At 32.5% G+C, this 19,717-nt stretch overlaps 1 protein-coding gene across 2 annotated transcripts in view; it reads left to right on the top strand.

Moving 5' to 3' along the window:
- The window catches only part of Kcnt2 (potassium sodium-activated channel subfamily T member 2), a 367,931-nt gene extending 352,666 nt beyond the window's left edge, over window positions 1-15,265 (top strand). Inside the window, exons 27-28 of one of the 2 annotated variants that reach the window (XM_057769358.1) lie at window positions 8,180-8,264; window positions 12,761-15,265. In XM_057769358.1, coding sequence (XP_057625341.1) covers window positions 8,180-8,264; window positions 12,761-12,872 — 197 coding nt within the window. In that variant the 3' untranslated portion in view covers window positions 12,873-15,265. Of the gene's footprint in view, window positions 1-8,179; window positions 8,265-12,760 lie in introns of those variants that run through there. The other variant, XM_057769359.1, reaches the window with a different exon arrangement.
- Window positions 15,266-19,717: the final 4,452 nt, after the last annotated feature.

The raw sequence follows: 19,717 nt of genomic DNA, 5'->3' as shown, positions 1-19,717 counted from the left end.
ATCTTTTGTGGAACTAACATGATTACTGCTAAAATGCTTAGCATTTATTTAGATCACTTCGCAATGTTTGAACCTATTACAAGAACACCCCATTTTTAATTTAAACAGAAATTTTGAGGTAGATTTAGTTTCCACGTTGGAGCTATGAAAACTTTTGGATTTTCTTACACATGACTGAGATTTATAAATGCTTATTTTGGTGCAATTTTTCTCTTTTTCTCTCAAACAAACACACACAAGACACAAACATCACACCCATCTAAGTTCTGGGGCTTTCGATAAAATTTATTTGAAGTATTGTAAGTAACTAACTATAACAGCTATTGGAGAACAACAATAAACTTAAAATTTGTGCTTAGTTTCTTACCTAAAGACTTCAAAATCTTTATTTATTTTCTATTTTGATATTCTAATATAATTATGACTTCTTTTTTTCCCCTGTCCTTGTTCAAATTAGCCCATATACCCCTCTTGCTTTCCTTTAAATTCATGGCCTCTATTTCCGTTAACTGTTATTGCATTCATATATCTGTATACATATATGTGTGTGTTCCTAAATATAACCAGTTTAGTTCCTACTAAGTCACTTGTATGTATGTTTTCTGAGCTGACAATTTGGCTCTGTACAGCCAGCTGGTATGCTGTTCCCCAGTGAAGATCAGCTCTCCAGATTCCTATTTTTCTCAGCTGTTTTTTCCTTAGGAATGAGGTCTTAAAACATTTATTTTTGTAAGAGAAATAGTGTTTTAGTGAACATTGTACAAGCTTTTAAAATAACTCCTTGTTGATATGTTAATAAATGATTCCATATACAAAAAACTTAATGAAGTAAAACACTGATCACTTGAGAAATAGAATTACTATTGTCCCAGTTTTATTTTAGAAATGTGGTTAGCAACATAATATCAAAGCTAGTAGACATGCTGTGGAGGCAGAGGAAATCTCACACAGTCCCACCCTTACATGGAGAACAACTGGAGGCCAGGGACTGCAGAGAGAGGCAGAACTATTTGCCTTTAAGGTAAATTCCCACTAGGTTGTTCAATATGAAGTATGTCTCTTGATATATGCACATATAAGCCACACAAAATGGACACTCTGTATTATGTATATGTGGATGCATATGTGTATAATTTTATGGATAGATATACATACATATAACAATAATAATTTTTAAAAAGATGATGCATAATGGAGAGGGAATTGAGGAATTTGGGAAATGAAAGGACAGAAATGATGTAGATTCAAGCATCAAGCATAAAATTCTCAAAAAATATAAAACTATAAAAATAGTCAACTGGTCAGTGATAAATGAGAAGTTTTCCTTGTTTATCTATACTTAAATGTATACATTAGTGCATACACATGTACACACAAACTCTCTCACACATATATAATCCACATTTTCTCTTTATTATAGTTTTATATTGAGATAATGTTCTTAAGACATTTTATTTGCTGAGCTAGAATTTAAAAGAAGTTGTTTTTCTTTCTTGAGCATGATAAGTAAAATATATTTACTGAGTATTTTCACATGAAATTGTGTCAATTTTCTCATAATTCCTTCAAAGTGATTTTTCTTTAAATTTCATTATTTTCCTCTTTGAGGTGGACTGTCCTACTCAAAGACTTGCATTTAAATTTGCTCCAGTCAGTTACTTTTATAACTGACATTTGTAATTGTATTTCTTTTAATTGTGGTGAAGACTAATTTGTGTCCAGGAATTTTAATAGAAATGCATGTAATATGTAACACTAAAAAGTAAAATTAAAGCTCAGAATGATCTTTCAGAAATTCAATAAGGGCTACTTGCCAATTTGATGACATCTAAGCTGATTCAATTTCTAGTAAATTAATTTTCTATTTTTACCTTTTATGTATTGCTGTTACTTTCTTCTAATGAGAATATCAAGAAAAAAGTTCTTCATCTTAATCTCAGATGACTCAAGAACATTCTAATCTGTTAATCCATAAGCACAGTTGCATATCACATTCTTGATTGTTAGAAATATGCAAATGTATTAGCCGACTGTATGGGCATCACCTAAAAAAGCAGCAGGGATTTGTAACAAATTTTTTCTTATGATTTTCTCATTCTATTTTTATGGAAATTAGTTGATTTTATGCTCATGATAATTTTTATATAACAGAAGGCATTCCATTCATTTATTTTCTTCCTGTTTTCTACATCTGCCTTGATATGATTTCCTTGATATAAAAACATGCAATGCTGCGATTCTGGTAGTCTGTCATTGGTACCACTGAGAGGACTGCATCCATAAAATGAGTTCTAAACAAGATTGGAGTAGCATTAATAGTAGAGGCAGCTGCTTAGGTATAGTAGATATAAATACCACCAAACAGATACCACATCACAGCTACCATATTAACCCAAAATATTGCTAATTTATCAGTTGTCTAGAGTTCTTACCCACCCCTTATGACAGACACCACAAATATGCAGACCTTCAAAGTCCAATTCACCATTTTCTCAAGACCTGATACTGAGCACCTGTTTGCCCTCCAGGTCAGAAGTCAAATGCCACCAGCCCTGAAATATAACCCATCTCTACTCACTTTTGCTGAGCACTCACTGCTAATGCCAGAGGCTCTACCTTTTCATAGATGAACCGAAGTTTGTCAGGTACCACACTAATGATCAACACTGAGTGGTCACATGGTTATGCTTCTAGTATCTCCTAGCTGACTCTAACCCAGCCAATGAGAGGTAAAAGCAAATAGGGATCCAAATCCCATTCAACATGAAGAGTAGATATGTGTCTGTGTAAAAACTCACATCAAAAGACAACCAGTGACCTAATGCCACATGTACAGGTCACAGCAGAAACATACAAGCAGTATAAAAAACTAAGACAATATGTACCCCCACAAAAGGAAAAATCCTGCTAATCTCAATGTAATCATCTCTGGTACAAACAGCAAAATGATCAAAGGAAGTTTCTGTAAAATAGACCACATATTGAAACACAAAGCAAACCTCAACTAATATTAGAAATTTGAAGTAACTTCTTATATTCTGCCTACAATAGATAAACAGAAAATTATTGTAGAAAATACAATGCAGAGAATACATAATCTCATAGAGATTAAATAGCCTACTATTAAATTATGAATGCATCACATGCAAAATTAAGACAAAGATTTTAAAAAATTGTAGAAGAAAATAAAAATGAAAATACAATAAAACGAAACGTCTAGGATACAATGAATACAGTTGTATGGGGGAAGTTTATACCTTTAAGTGCTTCCATCAAGGAAGTAGAGAGAACACAAATTAATTAGTTGGTGTTGGGTGCTCCTTTGGAGTTTAGAAAAATAAAAACACACCAAACCCCAAAGAAGAAGATGGAAACAATTAAAAGAATGCCAGAAAGGAATGAAATGGAAAGTTTAAACAGTGCAAAGAACCACCCCCCACTCTCAGTCATCTAGAATCCCTACCTCATATCTCCCTCCCAACATAACGTTCTTTTATAGCTTATGTATTTGTTGTTTGTTTAACTCACTAAGTCCAATTGTGCTGCCCATGAATGTGTGTTCATCCAACTGAAAATGGAAAACCTATCAGTGGCCACACTGCTAAAGAAATGGTTTCTTCCCCTGGCAGCCATTAGCTGCCTTGCTCCTCAGCTAGGGTAAGGTTTTGGGAGGTATTCTCCACTGCATGCTGTAATGTTTAACATGCTTGATCTTGTGTATCTCTTTATGCAGATATGCAATCCAGGTGTTGTGAATTCATATATGCAAAAGCAATGACTTCCATAGCACTTCTCCCCATCCTGGGGCTCTTACTTTCCTTTTGCCCACCTCTACAGAAATATTTCTGGAGTCTGGTGGGTGAGGTTTGATCTAGAGGTCCCATTTATGACTGAACACTACTATTTGCTTATTCTTATCACACTGAACAATAATGAATTTCTAAATTACCTATTTGTAATTGGCTTATGAAATAGTGTCAGTCCATTAGAATTCTTCATATATTCTTAAATTTTAATAACTCACCCCTACCCTTCATTCCCAGTTTCTTGATTGCTAGGAATATTAATCACTTTTAAAAAAGTTGGTCAATTGTACTTTTCTGTAATATTTTGCATCTTCTATATCTATAACATTACTCCTGAAAGTGTCTGCGAAGTTGTGTGTAATGGAAATGTCAGGAATGAAGTCTCAGAAACATGTTTGCTTGAATGACACAAGTAGATACATTAATACAGAAGAGGGAAAGCTCATGGGGCATCAACCAAATACAAATAACTACAAGCAACTAAGGAATGAGTAGAGAAGGAGAAATATTCTTCCCTAAAGAAGAGCACTCCAATTGGTTATCTAATACCAAATGAACAGTTCTGAAATTATATACAAACAAGTTGCATAAAACAGACTGAACAGGTTGTATTTAAGAGTACACACATACCCAGTACAGAATGACAAAGAAAATGAATCAATGATTTGAAAGAGAGAGACAGGGTGTGGTATTTTGGAGGGTTTGGAGACAGTATGGGAAGGGGAAAATAGTATAATTATATTATAGTCTCAAAAACTAAAAAAAATTAATTATATTTCTTTAATTTTTATTTAAATGATATTATTTATCATTTGAATTTTTTATCTTTTCAACTCCTTATTCAAATTGTTTGGGACTAGAGTTTTACTTTGCAGTTCTTCATAAGTTTTTGCTAATAACCCGTTGTCTGACGTACATAGCAAAGATTTTCTCTCAGCTGTGAACGGAGTAGCCTTGCTCTTCATTCCTTTGGCTGTGCCAAGGGTGGAATGCAGTCTGTTCACTGATTTCCCATCCCACTGGAGCCCCATTTGGAAGCTATTTTCCATATTTCGATCCTGAAGTGTATCCCCTGTGCTTTCCTCCAGAAGTTTCAACACTTCATGTTTTAAATTAAAGTACTTGGTTTCTTTTGAATTGAGCTTTATATAGGATGAAAGACACGAACCTAAATTTATTGTTCCGAGGGTGCATATCTAGTTTAGTCAGCACCACTTGTTGATTCGCCTGTCTTTTTCTACTGTGTGTGCAACAATTTCAAGAGCACTGATTTTAAACATATGGAATATTTTAGTTTTCTAAGGCCAGAGTTTAGCTGTCTGGACACAGTATATTACTAGAAGATTCTTAATACATTTCTGATGCTAGGAAATAGAATCTTGATTCTCTGATTTCATACAACCAAATATAATGCAAATCAAATCAATTATTAGTAAATATTATATTCTGGTTTGGCCACAACCATGTGTATTCATGTCTGCCATGGTTAATGATAATTATGTCAGGCTCTTAATAATCTAACAAACCTACTATATTCATCCTTATAGAATTGAGAAATAAAATATAACCACAGAAAATGACTATTTGATACCAAAACAGTAGTGCATGGCCAATAAAACATTGATGAATGTCGAAGCAAGTTAAAATAGACTTTAAAACTTGCTTATTAATTCTCAAGTGCAAAATCACAAAGAGAAGAAGGTAACAGCAGGCCTTTTCACAAAGCGTGGCAGACTAGCTGTGGGTCAAGCTGAGCTCTATGGCAACGCAGACTTGAAAGAATGGCTTTGAACTCAACAACTACTTTTAACCTAAATCAAAATGATGGCATTCCACTCCAAGAGGACTAGTCATTGAGGAGTAGAGAAAAAAAAAAAAACAAAACCACTGGAATTGCTGGTTCTGATTGTGGCCACATCTATGCCTTGATTTAAAACGTGTGAAATCACTGAGTGTATTATTGACATGTTTGATATCAGTCTTAGAGCCAGTTGCACAATTAACATGTTCAGTTTGATTTGTGAAAATAGGCTAATTGAGCAAATCTTAAAACTCTTAAGAAAACTCATAATTATCTTGACTCATTTGTGACAAACAAATGAGACCACCACTGCCACTTGACTTTTATTCAAAAGCAACTTAAGAGTGCTCTGTTAATGACATAATGTGCCTGGGTATCTACACTGAGCAAGAGGTGTTTTGGTAGAGTTGCCTTCTTTGTACTGCAGTTCAGGACCATTTTTGTTTATTTTAGATACTGACTTGCTCACATCCAAATGAAATAGAGATTTTTCTAGTATAACTACTGCCTTTCAGAGTGTTATGACAGGGTCCAGAGAATACCATAAATTGGAGTTCTTTTGAAAAGAACTTGTTACAATTCACATTAAAATAATACTTTTTTTAAGAAGAATGCATAAATGAAACTTACTTTTCGTAGAGATATATGATCTTGATAAACTCATGTCAGTATAATGTGATTTATGTTTACTTGGTAACTATTTTTGGAGTAAATATCATTTTTATATTTGGATTTCCAGCTCAAGTCTGCTGATTTAGCCATCTATCCTTACATATGAATCCCAGGTTTAGCAAATATATCCCAGCTGCATTTGACTTTCAGATAACTTTTCAGTGCTTCAGAAATTATTTTAGTGTTTCACATGACATCTTTAGGCTATATTTGTTATAAACTGTTTGTTTGTAGATGTTAGCTGTGGTTTATATATCCGTGGGCATTCTTTGTTTTTCTTGGCAACCCTGATCCTAAAGGGGGAAGATACAGTTGTATTTCTGGATCTGTTCCAACAATTAACAACCAAATTTATTACTTTATTTGAAAATCAATTTAGTCAGTTTGGAATTGAAATATTTTTACTGCTAAACTTTTGGTAGGCTCATCTATTCTGCAATTTGTCTGTCTTGTAGGATTCTAACTTTGATTTATAGGTTTTAAAGAAGATTTGCATATAATTGAACTAAAGCAGAATATATTATGACATTAAAAAGCATTATTTCTACTGAAATGAATATAATGAATAATATTATTTTGTGAGAATAACATTTTAGTATAGCAAATTGTTTATTAGGTTCAGCTACGCTGGCTTAACATGAACTTTAATGAAATATATAAATATCAAGGAACTGTCTTTGGTAAGAAATAATTTTAGACTTTTCTTCAAACTTCATAATACAATTTTGTTTTCAAAAACTATATTTATTTATAAGTATAGTAATTAAATGAATACTAATACTTTAGACTGTTTGTTCTGATTTTAAGTATATCAACATACTTTATCCTTGGAAAGAAAGGTAATCATTGAAGTATGTATCCACATGGCTTTATCGTTGTATCTTTTAATACACTTAAAATGTTAAACGTCAAGGTCTACAAAGTTTTTCACATTTTAAAAATGATTATGTTTATCCTCTTTTGTGTTTGTGAGCTTTTAATTACTATATCTGGCACTTGAAGTTGTGTACTTTTTAAAAACTGATGTTTATTTAAGTCATTGGAGGTGGATATTCTAATACAGGTTCAGTCTTGGTGTTTTATGGTGTCCCCTTGTCTATATCACATCAGAATAGATGAGCAGATAAAATAGAACCTTACGTAGTAAGCTATAATGCCCACTTGTATGGTGCAGGGGTTGAAGACTTATTCTTTTAAAATAACTTGTTCTTTTAAGAACTGACTCAGGACAAAACCCAGTGCTCTGAGGACACTGACTTCAGTTCTCTCACCCAGTACCAGCAATTCCCAATATGGCCAATAAGAATAGGAAATATTTACCATTGTAAACTCCTTAAAATGTAAGGTTGATTTCTTTTCCAATGGATTTTTTGTATTCTTAAAAAGAAAATCATGCCATGAAGGCATGCATATTAAAGATATATATATCGGGATATATATCTTATATATATTACAGTTATATATGTATTTGTATTACAGTTTTTAATACCTTTTAAATACATATGACTAGATTCTTTTTCAGGAGATTTTTATGTCAATGTTCTATGGAATGATTATGTTTACTTCTAATTATTTTTAATTATTATAAAGGGAAATGAAACAAGTAAAATCTCATAACTATTGTTTTAGTAGAAAAAAATTTAATTGTAATGACTTTCAGGAGAGAATGTAACTATGGTTACACTGAACAGAATTAGGTACTTTATTTTCATCATCTACTGGAACAAAAAATAGGTACTTTGCCAACATTTCAGATGACAGAAAAGTGAAAACCAAACTTCCATGCATTAAATACAAAACAGAACCAAAAGCGACTTCAGTACATTCTCATTATCATTATATGATGATTTCTGTGATTTTGTGTGAATCCTAACAGACATTATACTTATTTATCTTGCAGATGAAATGAATGATCATCAAAGCACCCTATCCTACATCCTGATTAATCCATCTCCAGATACCAGGCTTGAGCTCAATGATGTTGTGTAAGTTGACCTCATATTAGGGATTAGGGATATATAAATTACAAATCTACCTTCTATTTTATTTTACCATTATAGTCCCTTATTATTGTGATGAGCATGCTTGGCAAAAGGTATTTCTGATGAGCATAGGGATTCCTGTGTTTCCCTGTGTAGTACTATAAAGTATAGAATTGTTGTAAAGAAGGTTTGTTAATTGACAAAATAGTAGCATTTTCTATTCTCTAGGCAAATATACATTTGTAAAACAAAAAAATCTATACTATGTTGGAGAACAGCTCAAAGAAAAAGGGAAACATTTAACAGTATATATCTGTAAAGATATTAAAATTTTCACAAGGAAAATTAAAATACAGTGGAATACAGGAGGAAAGGGGCAGAAAGAGGAACACATTCACTAAAATGGTTGTCAATCTTCCTAATGCAGCAACCCTTTGATAATAAAATTTCAAAACACATAAAAGTAAAGATAGTTCTGATCAGAAAAGAGAAATATTGGTACAGGATCTTTGATCACACTATTAATCCTGAGGTTGCATTTCTATTAAGTAAATAAATTCAACCTTGGGTCAGGAGGCAGAGCCTGCAACTCCTTGAAAAAAATTAATTATAGCAAATCAGAGGAAGTCTGGAAGATAGAGAGAGAGATGCACAGGAAGCAGTAGAAAGGACTTTGAGCATGGTGGTCTCTCTAAGTTTGATGCTGCAGAATGACACTGTCTTTCTGTAAAGAGAGAAGGTCAGCTAGTTGCTCCCGGAATTGCTCTGAGCTAGCAGGTTTTCACCTCAGCCTCTGACTCCTGAGTCCTATTGATAAATAGAACTAAAGAGATTTACTTGAAAACTGCATTTGGTGGCAGCAGCAGAAGGCAGACCAAACAGGATATAAATTTCACACACTGTGGCTACCAGAGAATTGGGACAGTAATGGCAGAGCCACAATTACTGATTGAAGCAGCTATAGATTCAGGTGCTGCCACTGTACTGATGGAAAAACAACAAAATATGGTGTTTTTTTATTTGTTTCTGTTTTTATACTTGTGTTGTCTTCTAAAATGCAGTATATCTTGGAGAAGTTTCTATATGTTGAGAAGTGGTTAAGAAGCAATTGGTGAAGTATATATCCTATAAATGTCAGTTAGCGCAATTTAATACATGATATAATTAACCATAAAATTCTTATTGATTTATTTGATTGTCTTTATATACAGAGTAGTAGTTGGTTGGATCACATGTGCTTTTATTTCTAGTTCTATAAAGAGATTTTCCATATTTTTTTAATTATGGCTACACTAACTAAAATTTGTATCAATAGTAAATGAATATTTCTTTGTATATATGTCTAGCAATAGCTGATCTCTGATCTTTTGTATAATAGCCATTCCAAAAGATGTGAAACAATAGTCACTGTTTTGATTGAATGTTGTTAAAAATTTTTTATTCTTACCAGAAATTTGTCTGAGAACTTGTTTCAGGCCATTTGTAGACTTTTAACTGCATTAATATTTTTGGGATTTTGCTGTTTTTAAGTTGGATGAACTCTCTATATATTCTAGATATTATAAAACTTGTTGAATGAATAATTCAAAAATCATCTCCCATTTTGTAGTTTATACTTTGTTAATTATTCTTTGACTGACCAAGCTTTTTGTCTTGTTATGATCCCATTTGCAAATTTTCTTTTTCTTCCTATACTCTTTGGCTTCTGTGATCTTGTAAGAATTAATTCTATTACTCTGTATATCTTCTTAGTATAAAAGAAGACACATTTAAATAATTTACTGGGATAAAATGAACATACAATTCATACATTTAATATATAGAAGTTAATGTCATTACGTATTTCCCATGACAATGGGGAAATTATCACAATTCAATTTTGGATCATATTATTGAGTATTAAAGAAGTCCTGCACCGTAGATGGGTTAAGCCATCCATTTCCATCATCTTATCCTCCTACTTTTACTTCTGCACTTACTCGCTAGTCCACATTCTATCTTTATATGTTTCCTTTTACTAGCAAAATTTCAAGTAAATAGTATCACAAAGTATTTACCCTTTTGTTATTCTATTTCTTCCTTGAAAAAATATAATAAAGGATAAATCGTGTGGCAGTAACACTATATTATATACATATGTATAAGTATGTTTACTACTTCAAATTAAATATGAAACTTTCCAAGCTATAACTAGAGCATTTTTTTTACAAAGCATAAAATAAACCAGGAATGCTTGAGAGAAATTTCCTACTCTTTGAACACTCTGATTTGTATTAAATTTAAGCAAAACATCAACTTAAGTGCCAGAAAAAATATGTTCCTCATACTATTGCAGTGACTATATTCATGGCCCTGAGAGAAGGCCTAGCAGAACTCAAGCTATGGCACATTCTAATATCTACCATGGTATGTAGCAGATCAAAGGAGAGCCAAAGGAATGTGTTCTGTCAAACTCTGACTTGTAGTGTTTGTCACAACATCAATGGATTTAGTGGATAGTGAATTATACTTGTACTTTTTGTACTTTTTTTCTAAAATTTTGCTTCTAGTTCATTCCAAATGAAAGAGCAACATTAACTTGATTCTAAAACAATAATAAATCACTAGATGAAAAGCCGTTAAATGGCTTGAGGTTTTGCTATTAGTTTCTTATTGATCTACAATGCTATTAAAATTTTAAGTAATTAGAAGCGGTGTGCATAGACAGTGAAATTCTGTTAATGGATCCAAGGATACTAATTTAAACTTTCATTTGATTGAAGAAACTGGACTGGGGTACTTTCAGGTTCCACTCATCGTATTTATTATGATGTACTCTATGAATATTTTTTTCACCTACATTTTAAAGAGTACAACCATTGTTAGGTACTTGTTTTTAAATTAGTTTCCCGATTTATTTTTTTACTTCCTTGTAAAGGTATTATAATAACATGGATTACTCCTTTCATTTTCACCTGAAACATGACTATCCTAGAAAGCCATTGCTTAATAACCTCCATTATCTCTGTGTTGATTTTATTTCTGACTTTACCTACCACTACTTTCTGTTCTAACCAGATGTTTAGTTAAACTCCTTTTACAAAGTATACCAGGAACAGTCCTTCTTCTGTATGTGTCCCTCCCTATTTAAGTTAGTCATCATCTTCCTGCTTTTGGTTTATTAAGTCTATTTTTCTAAAAAAAAGATTAACCCCAAATCCTTTAATAAAGTATTACCCAGTTCTCTTCTTTTTATGGGCTGTTTAGAATCCATTTTCTTCTTTACATCTGCTCCATAATTTACATTATAGTCTTCTGCAGAACAGAGGTCATTTACACACACACACACACACACACACACACACACACACACGGTATACTGAACTGGTAACATGTACTAATCACATATGATTTCACAGCATGAAGAACCATCCCCCTCAGAGAAATCCAAATATTATTGAAACATTTGTGTTTTTCAAATGTACCTTTTCTTATTTACTCCTAGAACTTATTAATAATGATTTTTAAAGAATAACATGTTGACTCTTGCATTTAACCAAAGAAATTCCAGAAAGAAGAAAGAATATCCCCATAATTTTGAAGTTAGCCTTGCCTACATAGCAAGTTCCAGGCCAGTTCGGACTAGATAATTAGACGAAATGACACCAATAGACAAACATAAGGAATAAGTAAAGACATATAAATAAGCCTGTATACTTCAGTATTATTATGTTAAATACAAGACAAACAATTTTCCAAATAATCCAAATGTTATCTAGCCATAATATTTTCCATAATGATACTTAACTTCACAAACTGGAAAGACTTTCCCACCACCTACAAAAATTTTCCTTTCTTTCTTTCTTTCTTTCTTTCTTTCTTTCTTTCTTTCTTTCTTTCTTTCTTTCTTTCTTTCTTTCTTTCTTTCTTTTTCTTTCCTTCCTTCCTTCCTTCCTTCCTTCCTTCCTTCCTTCCTTCTTTCTTTCTTTTTCTTTCTTTCTTTTTTGGGTTTTTCAAGACAGGGTTTTACTGTAGTTTAGTTTTAGAGTTGTCCTGGTACTAGCTCTTGTAGCCTAGACTGGCTTCAAACTCACAGAGATCCGCCTGCCTCTGCCTCCCGAGTGCTGGAATTAAAGGGGTTGCACCACCACCACCCGGCTTTACAACAATTTCTTAATTGCATAAATGATTAAAATAAGTGGAAGAGTAATTAAATACTGACATAACGATGGTTATGATGTAGATCGTAATAGAAGCCAGTATTCATAGGACAAGGTTGAAAGAATAAATAAATTATGGAGCCTAAACCAAATTGGAAAGAGTAAAACTTAATTCATTAGCATTTGCCGTTTAATCATATCAGGCTAATTACAGTGAACCTTTCTTTTGGTTATTTATAAAGTTACATCTTAGATAACTTACAGATAGAATATATAATTAGTGAATATTTCTAGTGACGCCCTGAATTAAGGTTACCTTGATTTACTAATATAGCTTTCTGCTTTGTTTTTCTTTGGTAGATACTTGATCCGACCAGATCCACTGTCCTACCTTCCAAACAGTGAACCCAGTAGGAAAAACAGCATCTGCAATGCTGCTGTTCAAGATTCTCGGGAGGAAACTCAACTCTGATTGAAAAGAAAATAAGGGACCTTATTTTCACTACAGGGATCTTGCTTGAAATCACGAAAATGTTGTGATGGTCCTACGAAACTGACTGGAATGTATTCAATTTCTCACCTTTCTTCTATTTAAAAACAAAATATATTCTCTTAGAAGTACCGATCATTTTGGAACTTAATGTGGTATTTATTGACATTTCCCCGGTTAGTATTTAAATTTCAGCAGTGGGGGATTCTGAAAATGACTATAAAATACAGAAGTTAAAATCTGATATTTAACTGTTCAAGAACTATCAGAATTGTATGCATCCTGTTTTAAAACATTAATAAGACTATAAAAATAAAGAAATCCATGCATATTCAGTGCATCACAAGGGCACTGAAGTCTGCTTTTCTCCTTATAATTAAATATGTCATTATATTGTTTAACTTTGTTGTTTCTAATATTGAGCCCAATAAGAATGTATGCTTATCTCTATCAGAGATTAATCACTAACTTCTGTGGGTGACTTCTGTCTAGGAATCATAGTTTTCTTCAGAATAGATCTTTAGAGTCATTTATGTCTGTCTGTCCATATATTATTGTGTTCATTTTAGAAGCCAACATATCCATAGCATGTTTAATTATTCAGAAGAAGCTAAAACACAAAGAACTATTAGTCATCTGGGCTTTTTGGTAGCTTCATATCTAATGCACATTTTATGCTGAGAAACATTTATTTAAGAAAAAAATATATTTTCTCCTAAAAAATACCTTACATAGAGAAAACAATGCATATCTCTTCAGTTAATATGAGAACTGGAATATCTCCCATAAATATCAGATACGCAATGATGTCTTTTATTGCTGTATGCTTTAATATTTTTCATTTAGCTATATAGAAGATTTCACTAAGAAAATGGGCCCAAGTTTAAAGGAAGAGTATTTATACATTTTATGGACCACAAGGACACTTTAAAACCTTTAGCATTCTCCAAATGTCTTTGATATTAAAGACTTACACTTAAAATCTAATTTAATATAAAAATAATCAAACATATGTATACTTCAACATTGTAAGGAAAATATCATTAATATAGATATTTCTTCTATTTTAATTTTAATATGAATTATTAAACATTTGTCAGATAATTTTAATACAGTACTTTTGTCTTTATTCCCAATGTTTTCTCATCATAAATACAACAAAACTTATGAGTGAATAAATGTATACACACTTTGCCACATCAAATAGAGTAATAAACTGTTCCCATGACAGATATACTAGTACATTTCAAAAACAAAAATTTTTATTTCTATCTATTTATTTATTCATGAGCATGACACTTGCACCCTAAAAATAGTCCATATAAGAAATGCATTTTTTCCTTCCTTATCATAATGAAACAGATCATAGAAAAGGAAAATAAATTCTTTTAGGAAAATGAAACCTAACATCCTCCCAATAATTATACAAAAAATACAAACATAAAATGTGAAATTAAATTTTCTAGTCATTTTACAATTTGACAGGAGAATATAGTATGTATTTTTTTATTACAGTACTTTACATTACCCATAATTTAGAATAAGAAAAGCATGAAGGATTCCCTCAAAATAGAGAGATGCTTTAGTCTTCGAAGAAGATTGGTTTGAGCAAGTTACTTCAAAGTGAGAGCATGCCTTCAAATGTCATGATTGTATGCAAGCGTGTGTGTATGTTATCTATGTGAAATACAACTGAAAAACTCCACATGATGTTGAAATTGGAAGCAGGATTGAATTATTATATGGAATAGATAAAACATACTGAATATACTGACTTATTTCACTTTTGGTTATCAGTAGTCAAGTAAGATATTTCTTTTGATTGACATTTTTTTTTATTCCATTAGAGTTCATTTAAGAATAAATGTCAGATTTTAAACGTCTTCTCTTTCCCAATGAGCTCCGAAGTTTAGTATTTTTACATTATGACAGTTGCTAAGACTGGAATTTTAAGCTAGGATATGACTATATTTCCTATAAAACTAAAAATTTTGTTTCATAAGTTTTAAAATAATTATTTTTGATTATTAATAGCCCAAATTTAATATTTGACAGAATTAATATTGCTTGATATAAAAATAATAGTTTATAGTCTTTCCAACTATTGAAAGAATAAATAATGCTTATTAAAGACTTTCAACAAACTGTTGCCTTTTTAAAATGATTACACTTGCACATGAAAATAAAACAGGAAGTAATTGTGCTCTTAGCCCTTTGAGAATTGGTTTGATTTAATGTCTATGTGCCATTTTTGCTACTAGTTTTATTGAATTGCTTTAAAATAGATAATAAAATTATTTCTGATGATGATGAAAATCTCTTGTTTTTATGGCAGATCTCTGTTTTGACAACTTATGTTTGAAACTGTTAAAGTATTTTCTCATTTTTAAATATCAAACCCAAAATAAATGTGAAAGTTACTCAGTATAAAAGAGAATGAAAAGCCGAGTGGTGGTGGCGCATGCCTTTAATCCCAGCACTCAGGAGGCAGAGGCAGAATCAGGTGTATCTCTGTGAGTTCGAGGCCAGCCTGGTCTACAAGAGCTAGTTCCAGGACAGGAACCAAAAGCTACGGAGAAACCCTGTCTTAACCCCCCCCCCCAAAAAAAATAAATAAATAAAAATAAAAAAGAATGAAAAATACTCTTGAATTACTTTTTAACACTATAGTCTGTGGATAATTACTGTGTGGGGAAAAATGGGTAGAGAAAGAAAAGATATGCACAACAGGAAGAAAATGATAAAGAAGGTGTGGGGGAGGAAACAAACTTATTTGAGTACCAAAAGAATGATATATTTTATATTTTACAAAACAAAGTGTCAAGTCCCGATATGCTCATTTATAAAATTCAGAAAAATTACTACCTAAGTGAAAATTAATATGCTTTTAAATGTTGAATGGTCCTTTCTTTCAGGCAAAGACTAGACATTTTTTCATCCTGTTTCTGTTGCTATGGCTCCTGGAAGAACCTCGAAGATTATTTAATGAGAACACAGACTTAGCTATGAGAATAGAAAAAACAAGTAGAGAACAGAGTCACAGGAACAGTAGGGCTGTATATTCTCTGAGATTTCATGCTGTCTCCCATATTTCCTAATCATTATGTGGAGAAACCCAGTGGGTCTAAACAGTCCCTGGAAACGTGTTCTGTCCACTCTAAGGACTGGCTACTGGAGCAGTGTGATATCTGGGAATCAAAACCACTCTAGAAGATTGTACAGCATGGTCCATACTTAGGGCAAGGACTGTTGTAATGTACAGTGGTTATTACATAGTGACTCAAAGACACTCTTGGCATAGAGAAGTGGATCTTGGGAGAAGTGCTACTGGTGAAGCATGCTTCAGAACAATTTTACCTAGAACCTTGGAGCAGAGTTCTAGAGAATTCATCTACTACAGCAATGATTGTATGAGATCCCAGAGCGCTGCCTTCAAATTAACCTAGCATGTGTCTGAAGACTTTCCCCCAGAACCCTTTTTCTTGACTCTAATGCTGTGTATACTGCTTATATACTACATCATATCTTCACATTCTCTTTGCTAACCAGTCTAATTCTGCCTTCCCTTAAGAGTTAATTCTTCACCACCAGCAATTTCCGCTTGCCCTGAATAGAGATTACTTGGCCACCACAGTGAAAGAATAATAAGAGACCAAAAACTCCTTTAGAAAAAAAAAAAAACATTAATTTATGATACTTATACCCTGGTTCAAAACTTGAACTCCTGGATTTGACAAAACACAAACAGAAGCAAATGTATCAGCATTATTCTACTTCATCAAATTCCAGTCTGGACACTAACTATAGGGAGATGTTTACTCAAGCCCAGCAGGAAGAAACAGTACAGCATACATGATCACCCAAGAAAAAAACAGTATTTGCAAATCTAAGAGCAGAATGAGGGGAAATACAAACGGAAACCACAAGTGATGCACGCAACTAATCAAATCAGAGCAGATCAAACTGGACATGGAATGGAGCAGGGCCACAGTTCTGCAGTTCTGCTTACAGTTATGTGTATGCCAAGAAAAGCAACCCACCGAATTTATCCGAAAGGATTTCAAAAGCAAGATTACCACATCAGAGACTAGTAAGAAATTAGGTAGAAACTGCATTTGTAAAAACACTGATGGAGTCAAACAAAGAAAACAGTACATTGTTTGGAGCCTTGGCATTCACTTGATTCACAGAAACATTGTGTTTGAAGTTTGGGATTCCTGCTATCACTGTTGTAAAGGATGTGAACATCAGGACAGATTTTCTTTGAATATTGTCAGAGGTACAGCAGAAATTTATCAAACAATACATGGACTAAAAACAAGACTTTTAGGCATATTGTATTTATTTTGCATGTCTTTGTTATGTTGAAAACTATCGACTTAAACCTGATTTATTTAATTATATTATTTAATTATTTGTTATCATCTTACAGAAGCTGTAACAGTATCCCTAGACTTGAATAACTTTGTAAACAAAATAGAATTTTGCTGCTTTTTTCTTTGCATTTAAAAGCAATTACATAATCTATACATTTATTGGATTTAACATTCCTTATCACTATTACAGTTAAATTTTACATAAATAAAATGCTGTAATAAAGTTGTGGATTTTGAAAGTTACTTTGTATATGAATTGAGGTTACTTTTATAATAAATCTTAAATTGAAAAAGGTTGATAATATTTATATGAAATACTATTGGTCTGATATTGTCAACTGGTTCAGTTACAGGTGCCTCTTCTCTGCAAATTAAAGAATTAGGAGTCAAGAAAGAGTCTTGGAGATTCTCAGTCGTCACTATCTGATACCTGTGAAATCAGGAAGCGGTTCTTAATTACATTAAAAGAAGAATTTAAGAACACTCACTAACAAAAACTCAAAGACTACAAAGATACTCAAAGAGAGGCTTGAGGGAAATTAATTATAGTTCAGAAAGCAACCCCATGGCGAGTAAGCTGTGCCTTTGCAGATGCCTGGAAGGAAGAGAGTGGGGAAGGGAGCCAATCTAAGCCATGCTGCTGGGGATGAGGCATTGTGAAAGTCAGCTCACAGTGCAAGAAAGCCAAAGTCTTAATTACAGAGTTACCAAACTGTGGTCATTTTTTAATTACAGAGTTGAAAGACACCTAAGCTGTGGCCAGTTTCAAAAAAAAAAAAAAGAGAGAAATAATAATAATAATCAAAACTTTAGAATAATATGTAATTATTAATTGTTTTATTAAGATATCTACAGTTACATAAATTGTAAGGAAAGTAGTAACTACATGACAAAACACTATGATTTCATATGTTCCTCTTCTGAGTATATCTGTTGATAAAGTTTTAATTAAATGACTTTTAAGTTTCTGGTAAAGAACTTAAATGTGAAGTGACTGAAACACAGATTGCCAAACATGTTTCTAGGGGTAATAAAGTGTCTGCTCTTGTCTTCTTGCTGCTAACTAAAGGGGAAAGCACTTTACTTTGACGCATGCTGTATATTCCAAGTTGAGTCAACAATTCTGATTTGATTCTTGAGATAAATCAAGATTTTTCTTTCCACTAGGCAACACATGGTAATCCAATGCAGTCACCTTAGAGACACTGGCACAAATTAAAAATACTAAGTTAATCAGACTCTTTTCTTTTTGGTTGTTTCAGAATATAAAAATTTCAGCCCATATTTTGACAACAAGCAATTTACCTATTAAGTGATGCAGTTGGAGATATGCTTGTGATATTTATAGCTGTTAAAGTTCCTCAACTTTATATGTTCAATGAAAATGTAATTAGTATCACACTATAGTTCAAGATCGTTTCTATGGCAGTTTATAACTGCAGAAGCCTCAATCATTTGATGAAATAATTATCCTTACTTAAATTGTATTTTAGTAGCAGGTAGTGGTGGCACAAGACTTTAATCTCAGGACTTGAGAAGAGAGAGACAGGCAAATCTGTAAGTTTAAGGTCAGCCTTGTTATTTTGGGACTTAGGACTGTTCTATAGTTTTTTTTTTTTTGCTTCAGTTTTGGTAAAATACTTAATATATATGTACTATAGATAACCATCTAGTAGTAAGACTGCTAAAGACCCACAGAAGCAATGGTTTAGCATTTTAGATTAGTATTTGTAAGATTTATAAAATTATTAGAGAGCCCTTGTTAAAAGAAAATATGTCCTACCACATAATTTGAGCATTCAGACAAATTTTCAGTATTAACCTAGTTATGATCCTGACATCCTTCAATTTCCCTAGCACTTTGTTTGTTTACTTCTTTAAAAAGACTCAGATAAACAAACAGTACAGAAAGAGCCTTCCTTGATCCAGAGAACCTCCAGGGCCAAGGACAGAAAGCCCTTTAACTGAGCACTGTCTCATGCACTACAGTCCCACCAAGCTGTCAGAAGAGTTAAACAAGCCAGCATTAACTAAGATGTATGGGAACTTCTTTCATATTATGTTTTCTTTTACAGACTGAAAAACCTGTTCTAGAAATTGTTCACTGAGTACATTGCCTTGCTTCAATCTGAATGTCACTTCTATTAAATTTATAAGGCCTAATTGGCTAAAAAAAATAAAAAAATAAAAAAAAGAATACCACCAAAGCATTACTGAGTTCATATAACATAGATATGACTGAGCCAAATAATTTAATATCTTTCTGCACCATAGACAGAAGGCAATTTCACCAGAATCTGAAATCAATTATTTCTTCGTAATTCATCCAATACCATCATAGTGTAAACCACAAGACAGAGATGATGATCAAGGGTGAGTAATTTGTTCTGTGTGTAAAATATTGACCTGATCTCCATATGTTTTCATGTATGGATTTACCTTCCCTTGGCA

The sequence above is a fragment of the Chionomys nivalis genome, chromosome 5 (genome assembly GCF_950005125.1).
Source record: "Chionomys nivalis chromosome 5, mChiNiv1.1, whole genome shotgun sequence".
In the NCBI taxonomy this organism is placed as follows: Eukaryota; Metazoa; Chordata; class Mammalia; order Rodentia; family Cricetidae; genus Chionomys; species Chionomys nivalis.
The sequence above is the reverse complement of the archived record's forward strand: the minus strand, read 5'-3'. Positions and strand labels throughout refer to the sequence as shown.